Raw genomic sequence first — 13,801 nt, forward strand, 5'->3', positions numbered from 1 at the left:
CGGCTGTCCCAGGGATGTCCACACAGGCTTCACAGAGACCTGCTGGGTTTAATTCATTCTGACAATATAAAACAAAACTCCTCTGCTCTTCTGAAAGAAACTTGGCCGTTTCCACGGCATCAGCAACTCCTGGACTGGCTGCTGTGGTCATCACCACTCCATGTGTCTGTACTGCGGTAAAGTCCTCCCTGCAGCAGACAGAAGCACCCTTCCCCAGGCCACTGGGAAAGGAAGCGTAGGAAGGGCACTAACAGATGAGGCTGGAAGAGCCCGATGGTCCATAACCTATTATTTACCAACAAGAAGTCAGCCCCAGAATAATGAAGACCCTACACACAATGGGATGGGAGCCTTGTGATCCAGAGGTTTCACTGGCTGTGTTGGGGGAGCAAACTGCCAAGCCTTTCCTCTTCATCTTTGTCTGGAAGTTCTGCTGCAACCTGCTCAGCTTCATAGCAATCCAGACTTCACAAACAGACGGATATTGGTTGTTCTTGTAATACATTGGCTGGGAATCAAAGTAGGATTTCTGGCATAGAAGGCAAGAATTCTACCACAGAACCAGCTCGGTCACTGGCCCATATACTGAGGAACTTGAATCTGTTCCCAAAGGAAGCAAGCTTAAAAGTTTTCCATCTAAGCAAGAAAATATCAAGGTTTCATTGAGTGTCGGTGAGACCCTGAGGTCAGCTGGGGCCTTCTCGTCATAGACAGTTAAGTGGACTTCCTTGAACCCATATTTTCAGGGCCTTAAGAAATTTTAATGGAGCACTGATGGAATAGTGGGTTGCATTGGGCTTCTAACTGCAAAGTCAGCAGTTTGAATCCACCAGCTGCTCTGTAGGATAAAATTGAGGTTCTCTGCTCCCTTAAACATATACCACCTTGGAAACCCTGTACAGGGTCATTATGAATCAGAACTGACTTGACGGCATACAGCAGGAAGAAATCTTAAGCCTTCCTTCGCCATGATTTCCAAAAGTGTATGTACTATGGTCTGGTTCCTCGTGTCACGAATGATTTCGGTGCCTTCCATTTCTGTGTCATCTAAGAGCAAATGGACTTCCTCATTCATTTCTACCCCAAATCCATGCACACTGAGCATTGCTCCTGCAGTCATAAATCTCCTGAATATTTAGGAGGCTATGGAGGGGTCTTAGACTGGGGTTCTCTTGAGGAGCAGAACCAGTGAAGCATACATATAAAAGGATATTTATTTCAAGGAAATGACTCCTGCAATTGTGGAGTCTGGTTAGCCCCAAAGACATGAATAGAGGCTTGTCCTGACTCACGTGGCTGCAAGAACGAGTAAATCCAAAATCTACACGTCAGGTGGGAGACTGCTGGCTCACATCTCAAGACCCAGAGATCAGAGGAGGACAAAATGTCCACAGCACTGAGAGAAAGCATGAACTTTTCCAGGACAACAATATCTGTTGGATGCAGGCACACTCCCAAGGAAATTCTCCTTTCAGTTGATTGGCTGCTCACATCAGTTCACAAAATAGAAGATGATTACATCGTGTCTGCCAAACTGCTGAGAATCATAACCTAGCCAAGCTGACACATAGTTTGAACCATCACTGGGTGATGCATACAGTTTGTACTCACTAAACTTGTTGTTGTTGTTGTTAAGTGCCATCGAGTTGGTTCCAACTCATAGCAACCCTGTATGGGGTTTCCAAGGAGCAGCTGGTGAGTTTGAACCACTGATCTTGTGGTTCAAACTGACCTTGCAGTCCAGTGCTTTGTCCCACAGTGCCACACAAGGACTTCTAACTTAAAGATTGCCAATTCAAATCCAGCCAGAAGCACCACAGAAGAAAGATGTGGCAATCTGCTTCTATAAATATTAGAGCCAAGAAAGCCCTATGGAGCAGATCTACCCTGGGGTCTACACACAAGGATGAAGTCACCATCCTCTCTTTTGCTGCTCCCACTATACTCCTAAGTTTCCTCTTTGACTGCCTGGGTCCCTCTCAAGAAAATCTCATAGGTCTCTTCCCTTTAACATGGAGATGAATGTCTCTAAATCCGGGTTGCTGCCTCTCTCCATTGATACCTCAAGCTGGCAGATCAGGACTTTTAACAAGGATGGTGGTGATGGTTTTGATGTGTCGTGAAGTTGGTTCCAACTCATAGTGACCCTGCATAGGGTTTCCAAGGCTGTAAATCTTTACTGGAGCAGAAAGCCTCATCTTTCTCCTGCAGAACGACTGGTAGTTTCGAACTGCTGTTCTTGAGGTTAGCAGCCTGACTCATAACCACTATGCTACCAGAACTCCCTTTAACAAGGACAGCTGATGGGATATTATGCCAAAGAGAAATTCCGTAAGGTTTCTTAAATGAAAACAAAACAGAACTTGCCTCATTTTTCAGTAGCCCTCCCTCACATTTATGGAGTAGTCATGAGATAGAGATAGCTGTGTAAAGGGGACACGTTAAAATTCATAGCCACCTAAAGCTTAGCCCAGGGAAATGAAATGATTTGCCCAAGTCACTCAGCTTGAAAACGTCGGAACTGGGATTTGAACTCAGGACACTGACAGTGAGCTTCACTTAGAGAGAGGACAGACCTGTCTTTTGCTGCAGTGCTTACCCAGGCCAAACTGGCTGTACCCATGGAGCACAGCCATACCATTTGGCTTCTGTTCACAAGGCCAGTTTAGAGCTAAACTACAGAGGACAGTTCCTGTTGGTGAGGCTTATTTTTGAGACACAAAGGGTCACCAGGAAGCGAACACTTGGCTTCACCTCCATCTTTGTCCAATTTTCTATGGCTAGATACTGTGTGACCTCCAGAGCCATGGGAAGATCCTGACCATCCTCAGCAGCTCAGATACCACATCTGCACATGCATCATTGGGCTGACTGTCACAAATTAGGGAACTCGAGTGTAAGGACAGCTCCGATTTAGGATTAGAAGGACCCCACAACCTTCATCAGCCCCTGGCCATTGTGGGAGAGTGACCTGGAAAATCAAAAAGCAGAGAAGTGTCCCAAAATATAGGAGCCTTGTTTGAAGCATAGTCGAACCTATTAGCCTGAGAAATTGGTCTGGAAATCTTATTAAAAGAGACAAATCATTCTGCATTTTCTCCAGACTGAAAATATTGGGGGTAATAGACTTTCCCTGCTGCCTCAGATTCATGTACCACCCGGCAGGATCACAGCCAAACTCCAGCGAGGCGAAATTCAATGCAGGCGATAAAGCTAGATCTTTTTTTTTTTAAAGGGGCACGTCTGATTAATTCCAGTTTCTCTAGCCAGCCTCAGACTTATCTGTACCAGTCCCTCATTACTGTGAAGGTTGCAAGGCAGGCCAATGGCAAAGAGAAATGAAGTTCAAATTATGGATTTGTCAAGACTGCCCAGCTCAGCAGATTTGATTGTCTACCCTCAGAAGCCCTGTGACTACCCCCCTCCCCATCCCTACCCCCTACCACATGCACATCGCCTTTCTCAGTATGCTTAATGAACTTCAGATGGAGACTATGAGAACTGTGGGATAAGACTTGAGTTGCTAACTGCAAGATCAGTGGTTCAAACACACCAGCAGCTCATTGGGAGAAAGATGAAGCTGTCCTGTATAGATTTACTATCCCTGAGACCGTGTATTGGGTCTTAGGAGTCAGAATCAACACAACGGCAGTGGGTTGGGTTTGGCCATGGGGTGGGGGGTGGGAGGAAGCAAAGTACCTTTGCATGATGAAATTAAGCTGGCATACCTTTCCTGTTTAAGAGTGGTGATAAGAATCCTTCAAACTTACATGTTTGCTATTGTCATTCTTGTTGTCACATTTATGAGTACAGATGGGGTCACTAATAACATGAGTGGGAGGATTTGAACCTATTGCTGGCGAGTCAGTTCTGATGCTTGATGGCACCTTGAGTTGTAGCGTACGTTAACTATACCCCTTAGGATTTTTCATAGCTGTGACCATTCATAGCTGTGACCATTGCCAGCCCTTCCTTTGGAGGCAACTCTACGTGAGTTTGAACCTCCAACCTCTCAGTTAGTAGTCTAGTGCTTAACCATTCATGCCACCCAGGGACTCCTAGCTGGAATTTGTTGTTGTTAAGTGGTACTGATTGGTCCAACTCACAGCAACCCTGAATAGAGTTTCCAAAGAGCAGCTGGTGGGTTTGAACTGCCAACCTTATCCCACAGCATCACAACAGAACTCCTCCTCACAAGTAGTAGTTGTTGTAAAGTACTGTCGAGTTGGTTCTAACTTACAGCAACACTGTACAGGGTTTCCAAGGAGCCATTGGTGGGTTTGATCTGCCAGCCTGTGGTTAGTATTGATCCTCCAGTGCCACACCAGGAGTCCTAACACTTAGTGAGTGTTTATCTATACCTGGTAGTACACTATCCTAAAGACTCTGTTTATATGCATGGTCTCACTTAGCCCCAGAACAATCCTATATGACAGGAGTTGGCAAGCTCCTACTGTAAAGGGCCAGATAATAAATGCTTTAGGCTCCACAAGCTATATGTTCTCTGTCACAAGTACTCAGCTCAGCCATCGTAGTGTGAAAGCAGCCATTGATGATACCTACAGGATTTCGTCTGGCTGTGCGCCAAGGAAACTATATTTACACAAATGTGCAGCTGCCCAGACCTGGCCTGTGGGCCTTACTGAACCCTGCTACAAGGTCAATATTATCATCCCTAAGCTAGCACATTGGATCCCACAGCTAGGGATGTGGGAGGGAGACATGGGCTTTTCTTGCTCTTCTTCCCTCCCCACGCCCAGCTCTTCCCTTCTGTTGCTGGTTCTTGGGGAAGGAGAGAACATAAGAAGTTCTCTCATGTGACGCCCCCGCTCCCCCCCAGGAAAGGTGAGCTGTTCCCTTTCAATAAAGAGAAGAGAAACCATGGCCTATCATGAAAGCCTTGTGTCAGTGGTGGCTGTGAAGAGGCCACTGGATTTCTGTGTCAGCTCTGTCAATCGAGCTCCTGGCCTACAGACTTGGTATCCCCCATGGTAGACCTCACTGATAAGAGACTCAGTCCAAGCTGTTCTCAAAAGACTTAGAGGACCTTGGTAAGATTCACTTACACCTTCCAGTAAACCTGCAGACAGAAGGCCTGTCTCTATCTAGGCTGTGTGGTCTCCAGCAAGCCTGCAGATTTGCTCTTAGCTCTCCTGTGTGCCCCAACTTGAGACAGGGTTCATTTCCATACATCTTGGGAACCAGGAATTTGAGGGCATGCCTTGCCTTTCTCTGGAGTCCCTGCCCCCCTCCACCACCACCTACACCAATGTTCTTTTCCCGTCACTAGTTATCTGTGGAGTCCTGGTGTGGCACTGTGGCAAGGTGAGTTTGAACCACAAGGTTGGTGGTTCAAACTCACCAGTTGCTCCTTAGAAAGCCTATACAGGGTCGCGATGAGTCAGAACCGATTCAGCAGCACTTAGCAACAACAACCATCATCTGTGGCTCCCTCTTTCCTTCTTGATGACACCCATAGAAGAAATAGTTTTGATCTTAGACCAGGGTTTCTCAGTCTCAATACTATTGGTATTTTGAGTGGCATAACTGTGGAATATAATAGTTCTTATAATTATAGAATGTTCAACAGCATCCCTGGACTCAACTCACTATCTACCAGTAGCAACCTTCTGTTGTGAAAACCAGAACTGGGTTACAAACATTGCCCTGTGTTCCCTGGGGAACCAAGAGCCTCCAACAGAGAACCTTGGTCTGACTCAGGGGCAATCATCGTGTTTTGCTGTCTGCTTTGGTCCTAATTCCCAAGCGCAGAAACACAGGACAAATAACAGGCAAGTTATCTTCAAGGAATGCATCTTTATCCCCACTCTACAGATGACACAACTGAGTCCTGGGTCACTTAGCTACTAAGTATGAGAGCCTGTATTTGGACCTAACCTTATTTGATGCCAAACTTTCTTAAAAATAAAACAAAACTACTCATAACCTAATTCTGAAATGAGCATTGTGAAGGTTTGCCTGGAGTGGGGATAGTTTGCCGTGATTCATGTTGGTGAAAAGAAAACTAAATTGTATTACCCTCCTGTCAGAGTGCTCGATTTTATCTTGACAATAGCCCAATCAGTTCCTCATTTTACAGATGAGGAAATTGAGGCCCAGCAGGTTTAATACATGGTTTGATGTCAGCAAATTTTTTTCAGCCCCACGTTCCCAAAGCCATAATCTTTCAGCAACCAAAAAAGTGGGTGGCTGCGCCTCAGTGGGGGACTGAGTCTGAAGTCTAGCATAACCCTCTGTCTTACTAGTCAACGTGTCTTGCTGGCAATAAGAAAGACCGTGATAAATCGCATGGGTGTCTCCCCTTCCGTTGGCCTCTTGCTCTGACCTCTCTCTGCTCCAGCTCTGCATGCAGTACTGGCCTGAGAAGACCTCGGGATGCTATGGGCCTATCCAGGTGGAGTTCGTGTCTGCAGACATTGATGAGGACATTATCCACAGAATATTCCGCATCTGTAATATGGCTCGGGTAAGACACCACCCCCATTGCTTCCCATGCCCCTCTTTCCCAAAACAGATGGAAGCTGTGGGGAGAGGATTCTGCTGGGCTGGCCATAAGTCAATGCTCTCCTCACCTGACAGCCACTTCCTTGGGAAAGTAATATCTTTTTTGATTCCAGCTCCAGACCCAGGAATGGCTCCAAAACTCAGAGATGCAAAGAGCAAAATCCAGCCTGCCATCTGCCTGGTTCCTGACACACTTACTACCATGTAGACATAACTTCTCAAGAATCAGTTCATTCCCACTGTGGCTCATTCTTTTGGCATGTGTTGATACAGCCTTTTATCGGATCCAGTAAACTTTGGTCTAGGCTCTGGGCACACAGAAGTGAAAATAATTACTTGTTTTCCTAAGGAAGTTCACTAGCTGAGTATAGGGATACCAGGTGGGAGAAAGGCAAGAAGAATAATCCATGAAAAGATGACTAACTAAAGCAATCAGATGTGTGCCCAGTATTGGGGGCTCAGGGTAAACAGAGTACAGTTCTTGCCCTCAGGCGCTTTGTCTTCTGGGAAAGTGAAGTTTTCTCTGGCACACGAGCTTCACAGAGAGAAAACCTTTGCCTAGAAGAGTCAGAGAAAGCTTCTCTAAAGAATGTTTTCTAGGTGGACAGAGATGAAGGTCACTCGTGGAAGGTGAAACAGTGTTGACAGAGGTGCAGCGGTAGATAAGGGGATGGTGTATGTCTCTCTTTTTGATGAGGAGGCTTAGACTCCATTTGTTCTGTCTTCTACTACCATCAATATCCATGTAGCTCCAAGATGTCTGGAGAACTTGAATCTCCAAGCATCTCCAGCCCTAACTGTACCTCTGTTCTCAGCCACAGGATGGGTATCGTATCGTTCAGCACCTCCAGTACATTGGCTGGCCAGCCTACCGGGACACGCCCCCTTCCAAGCGCTCTCTGCTCAAAGTGGTCCGACGACTCGAGAAGTGGCAGGAACAATATGATGGGAGGGAGGGACGCACCGTGGTCCACTGCCTGTGAGTACAATGAAGGACTCTCCAGGACAATGGGATGATGGGTTGAGAGGAATCCTTGGGGATGCCACTGGCCACAGATACCAGTCTTTTGCATGCCCTGCTATGCCAGATCTTAACATCCTTTGGGAAACCAGTGTTTAAGTGTAATGAGAAGAATCTGAAATATTTAATCAGGGGCCGCCAGATTGTTGCCCTAAGCCATTGCTATAAAACATGTTATTGATGCTAAAGTTGGTGACTTTTCTGTTGACATGGAGACAAGCCTCTACAGAGCTCTCCCAGTCAAGAGGTAAGCCTAGTGTCCACTCGGACACATCATAGGACCTACTAGTCACAGGAAAGTTCAGCACCAAGTAGGTGCCACAGACCAGAGCCTCCTCTATTATTTCCTGAAGAAGAAAAGGGAATTTGTTTAAATAAGTTTGATGCCAGATACTTTACATGAATCTTTTCATTTGGGAGATAATATTATCATCATCCTTATTCCATAGTAAAGTAACTGATGCATAGAGAGAGTAAGGGATCAGGTCGGTAAGATGGTAGTGATGGTTTGAATCCAAGTCCACTGGGGTCCAAGCTAATGTGCCTTCCACTTCCTCTGTAAAACCAAAGATCTTGTACACTGTGATGTCTTCTGGGGTATCTCTCACTTTGGGCTTAGTGTGAACACAGGGATCCAGAAAGCATGGGGGGAAGGCAGTTCTCTGAGGAGCTGATGAATGGATGTGGAGGGATCTAGGAACTTCCCAGAGGCACAGTTTATACATCCATTAACTGGGGTGCCTCAGAGCCTTTACTGCTTGTCTTAAAATCAGCATAATCAAGGCACAGGGTTTCCCAGCCCAATGATCCTGGGTGTCAGTATGCTAGAGGAGAGGATGGGATTCTTAAAGGATGGTGACAAGCTGTCAACATGAAGAAATCATTTAATATTGTGGGTCCCAGTATCCTTCTGATTACAATGTGTATGCTGAAGTAGATAAATCATTATGCCTTATAGAGCTTTGTTGTTGTTATTGTTAAGTGCCGTCAAGTCTGTTCCAACCCATAGAGACCCTATATAGGGTTTTTTGAGGAGCAGCTGGTGAGCTTCAACCACCAACCTTGCAGTTCAAATGGCTTTGCAGTCTGGTGCATTAACCCACAGCACCACACCAGGACTCCAATATTTACTGAGTGCTTAGGAAATCCCAGGGATTTAGTATCTAATATTTGAAAATAGCACATTTTATCTACTATCATAGAGAACAATGTCATGCAAATACATAAACATTATCGATGTAATTATTTATATTATAAAACATAAAAATAGTAAACATAAAATATGATGGTTGTGGTGGTGGTGTGTTGTTGAGTTGGTTCCAACTATATAGGATTTCCAAGGCTGTAAATCTTCACAAGAGTAGAAAGCCTCATCTTTCTCCTGTGGAGTGTCTGGTAGGCTTGAACAGCTGACCTTGCAATTAGCAGCCCAACACGAAACCCATTACTCCACCAGGGCTCCTTACCATAAAATACAGTATTAATCAAATGTAAAATAGTAAAAGAGTATCACAAAGCCTACCATATGAGTATAAAGTGGCCCTAGAGAACAATTATACAAATATCTCAGACCCCAAACAAATCTTCAGTCATGGCAGCTATGGAAGGAACATTTAATTTACAATAACTCAGTTTTCTTCTTAGAATTCAAAGCAATTTCGAGATGGATCATTGAGAGGGTGTCCATCTTTCAACGCCGTGTGTTAGAGGAAATCTCAAACAAGATCTTAGCCTTTTCAGAATAAATATGTCTAGAGCCAGTGGAAGCATTAATAGCATCCCATGGCCTCAGAATTCAGTTCAGATTTTTCAAAACCTCCTTATTGTTCTCTTCCAAATAGGTGATAGACACACACATGCCAGGAAATCAGAGAGTTCAAAGGAACTAAATCTCCCACACATAGCTTAAGGGTCACTGCCAACAACAGCCTCTCCCTGTCCCAAAGGTCCCAAGTCTTAGACCAGAATCTAAAGAGCTGTTGAGAGTTGCTCCAGGTCTGGTGGTTGGGTAACACCAACCGAGCCAAACTGGCGCTGCCTACATCACCCAAATCAACAGCTGGTTCTATCCTAACCCCTGCTTCCTCCCACACATTCAGGTGCCCCCACCACCAGTACAGAGCTGCCCCCATCCCTTTGGGGGTTTCATTCCACGAGGCCCTGATAAGACTGTGTCCACTCACCTCTTCACTTGGACACTGCTGTTTTTATTGCAGCAAATTCTAAATCCTCCTTCTGGAGGGTTTCTTCTTACTCTTTGTCATGTGTTGGTATTTTGCCTGATTTATTTTCAGGACTGCCTATTTTAGAAAGAACCCGGGTGGTATCGTGGCTTACATATTGGATTGCTAACTGCAAAGTCAGCAGTTTGAATCCACCAGCTGCTCCGTGGGAAGAAGATGAGGCTTTCTGCTTCCGTAAAGCTTTACAGCCTCAGAAACCCTGTCCTGGGTCACTATGAGTCAGAACAGATTGGGCAGCACACAACTACCACCGCCTTTTTCTGAGTCCATTTCTCCCCGCACAAGTTCCAAATCAGGCAGAAATAGAGGAATTTTCTGTAAAGAATTTGAGGAATAGCTGCCATGAAGATGACTTTGGATGTTACACAGAGGAGTGTCAGAGGGGTGGCCCTACCAAGGACCCTCTGTCACTAGGTTCCAGGTCATAAGGGTCTTGCTTACTAGGTGTTGTTGTTGTTGTTGTGTGCCGTGGAGTCAGTTCCAACTCATAGTGACCCTGCACAGGGTTTCTGAGGCTGTAAATCTTTATGGGAACAGAAAGCCTCATCTTTCCCCTGTGGAACAGCTGGTAGTTTCGAACTGCTGACCTTGAGGTTAGCAGCCTGGTTCGTAACCACTACACTACCAGAGCTCCTTACTGTAGAAATCTCCTGTTTCAGGATACAGTCCCTCAGGTCACCTAACTTCCCAGGCCTTGGGCAGCTGCTCCTAGGCTAGCAGTGATATCTCTGTCCTTGGTAGAAGAGGGGAAAAAAACTAGTAAAAACATCATGCTCTTTACTGATGTGTAGGTAGACCCAGAAGGAGCCCGGGTAGTATAGTAGATTACAAGCTGGGCTGAAAACTGCAAGGTCAGCAGTTCGAATCTACCAGCCATTCTGTGGGGGAAAGATGAGGCTTTCTGCTCCTGTTAAGATTTACAACCTTGGAAACCGTGTACAGACAGGGTCACTATGTGTCAGAACTGACTCGGTGGCACACAACTGCCACCAGAACTTACCTCTGAGCACTACAGATACTTTGGGAGTATTTCAAAAGTCACAGTACATACCGTCCCTGGGGGTTTGGACCAGTGTGCCATGGGTGAGTAAAACATACCTCATAGAATCAGGGGAACACATCTAGTTAATTGGAAAGATAATCTAGTCTAACATCTTCAGAATTTGAATGGAGCACTTGGGCCCCACTCAGGAGAACTGACTTGCCCAGGGTACCAGCAAGTTAAGGGCATGGATGGGCCTCAGACCCTAACTCATGACTCAGGCCGAGGCTTTCATGATTGTCTTCCCTGCATTTTATAGGCCACCCACCACCCCATTACTGCTAATATGACTTTAGGATCAAAGTTTCTGCTAATATGGAGAATCTGCCAGGGAACATAAGAGAACAACTTGGGAACATCTCAAAATGTAAAAAGAAAAAATTAAATACATGTGTTATTTATATTAGACCTTAATATAAATAAAATTGGGAATTGCTGCCACTGACTCCTTAGGCATCTTGGAGGTGGCTGGGGTGGGGGTAGGGGGGGATACCCAGATGTCCAGGCATCTGACTCGCCTCTAATTATTCTGTTTAGAAATGGGGGCGGCCGCAGTGGAACTTTCTGCGCCATTTGTAGTGTGTGTGAGATGATCCAGCAACAAAATATCATTGATGTATTCCACATCGTGAAAACGTTGCGTAACAACAAATCCAACATGGTGGAGACGCTGGTGAGTGTCCTAAGAATTGATCTGCCACAGCTAGGAGCTGACTGTAGTTCCTTTGACAGAAGACAATGGGTAGCAAGAAGACTCAACATCCAAATACTTAACTGAGTACCTGCAGAGAGCCTTTGCTTAAGTAGTCATCTGCCTTGCTTCTCCACATCCCATCATTTCCTTCTCTTTCCTGAAGGACAGTCTGCCCTACTTTATTTTGCTTTATGCCCATTGCTAATTAAGGCTTAGGGGAAGGGAGTTTGAATTAACAGAGTAAGAATTCATGTTTCCATTTGGAGATGCCCCGTTCTAATGAATTGTGGCCATTTTTGTTGTTTTACAGGATTAGGCTAGGGGAAAGTATGGGAAAGAGTTTAGGGAGTGGTGGAGACAGGTCATACAAAAGGAACTTTACTAGAAGAGTCTATAGACTGACTCAACATGTGGTCCTGCTTGCAGCGTGGTCTGCAGGCCAGTAGCATTAATGTCACCTGGAAGATTGTTAGGAATTCCGAATCTGGAGCCCCACTCCCAGATCACTGGGTTAGAATTTGCATTTTTTAAAAGATTTCTGGGTGCCATATAGTCACATTACAGTTTGGGAAGTACGGGTAACCAAAGCAGTCAATAAAAAGAAAGGAAATACTCCCACCTGGACATCTGAGAAGACCTGGTAAGAAGAAGGCATCAGACAGAACTTTGAAAGCTATCAAGATATGGATAATTCCATGGATAATTTTGAGTTGACTTTATAGCATGGGTGTAAATAAAGTTTTCTCCAGAATTTGTATTTCTAAATTAAATACATGTTCCTTTTCCTTTTGGTCTTTCTCTTTTGCCTCATCTTCTCCCTCTCTGACTCTCCTCCTGTCTTCTCCCTTTAGGAACAGTATAAATTCGTATACGAGGTGGCACTGGAATACTTAAGCTCCTTTTAGCCCGATGGAATGGGGAACCTGCTGGAGTTCAGAGGCGGCTGCAGCCTCACCCCCTTTTCTGTGACTGGCAGAAACTGGGCCCAGGGGCTAAGCAGCAGAAGACTGGGTGGTCCCAGGCCTCACAGTGGACTCTGTGGGAGAGGCTGTTCTGAGAGGTCCAGGCTTCCCTTCAACACCCAAGCAGCCATGGCCATGAGTCCCAGCAAAAGTGCTCCCACAAGCAAGGCCCCTGGATTCTCAGCTCTCAGACCTCTTGCTTTTGTTCTTTTCGAGTTTGTGGATATTATGGTAAGCTGACTGTGCTGGCGCTGGGGCACAGAAGACTCAGCACATCCCTGTCCTCCTCCTCCTCAGGAGTGCAGGGGCTGTGTCGACCCCCTTGCTGTCACGGAAATGATGGGGCTCTCGGGCTCTCTGGTCTGCTGTCCTTCTCATCTTCATCCAGGACATCTGGCACCAGTGTCTACTGGTATGGCTCAATATGGCCTCAGGATGATCCCTAGGCCACTGCAGAGGCCCATCTTCACCACGGCCCATACCTACCCTGCATGGGGCCTGGCCCACTGCCATTCTGTACCCACCCTACCACCCGTAGCCTGAGCCTTGACCTTCCGGTCAGCCAACTGTGTCCACAGCACTCTTTGATGAAGGTTATCTTTGTGTTTTTGCAGTCTGTGGGGAGGGGTAGAACTGCAGGGAGCTTCGCTGCTCCACCGTATCTTTGTAAAGAGGGAGCCCCTCCCTGGGGCTGGGCTGTAGCTGCATCCTGTGTCTCTTGGGTGATGGTTCCCTTTGGGAGGGTGAACAACATAAGCTGTGATTATATTCCAAAGTGTATGTGAAAAGAAACTTTCTTTAGGGGGATTAAAATCATAGTCTTATGTGAAAAAGAAAAAAGAGGAAGAGCCTTTGAATGTGTAGCTATCAGACCAATTTTGGAGCTGATATCCATGCTGGCAGTGGCCTCCAAAGGCCCTATCCTATAACAGCATAGCCACTGAGCAGGGGAGCTGGTTCTTCAGTTCCTGGGGCAAATGATTCACCAGCTTTCCGCATAATTCTGGAGCTCCACATTGAAGCTCCGCCTTTGAGAAAAGCACCTATACTCTTGAAAAAGGCCCGTATACCATAGGCCAAGGGGATCAGGCTTGAGTTTTGCCCAAAGTCTGGGTGAGTCAATAAAAGGGAAGCAATGTTTGGTAAGCACCCACTGTGTGCCAAGTATCATGCATGGCACATTCCATGTGACATCACACGTCGATCCACCGATCCTTTATGGAATAAGCTGTTAACTCACTATCATTGTCATTTTACAAGTGAGGAAACTGAAGTCACTTTTTCAACAATGAAATGCTAGGATCCCAAAAGGCA

General features: G+C 45.8%; 1 protein-coding gene across 1 annotated transcript in view; it reads left to right on the forward strand.

The window, feature by feature from the left end:
* The window catches only part of LOC102821630 (receptor-type tyrosine-protein phosphatase T-like), a 1,273,932-nt gene extending 1,261,502 nt beyond the window's left edge, over nt 1-12,430 (forward strand). The window contains exons 29-32 of the mRNA XM_006839353.1: nt 6,362-6,487; nt 7,341-7,504; nt 11,369-11,504; nt 12,377-12,430. Of these exons, the coding sequence (XP_006839416.1) occupies nt 6,362-6,487; nt 7,341-7,504; nt 11,369-11,504; nt 12,377-12,430 (480 nt within the window). The remainder of the gene's footprint in view (nt 1-6,361; nt 6,488-7,340; nt 7,505-11,368; nt 11,505-12,376) is intronic.
* Nucleotides 12,431-13,801: the final 1,371 nt, after the last annotated feature.

This window comes from Chrysochloris asiatica, unplaced genomic scaffold (genome assembly GCF_000296735.1).
Source record: "Chrysochloris asiatica unplaced genomic scaffold, ChrAsi1.0 scaffold00023, whole genome shotgun sequence".
Lineage (NCBI taxonomy): Eukaryota > Metazoa > Chordata > Mammalia > Afrosoricida > Chrysochloridae > Chrysochloris > Chrysochloris asiatica.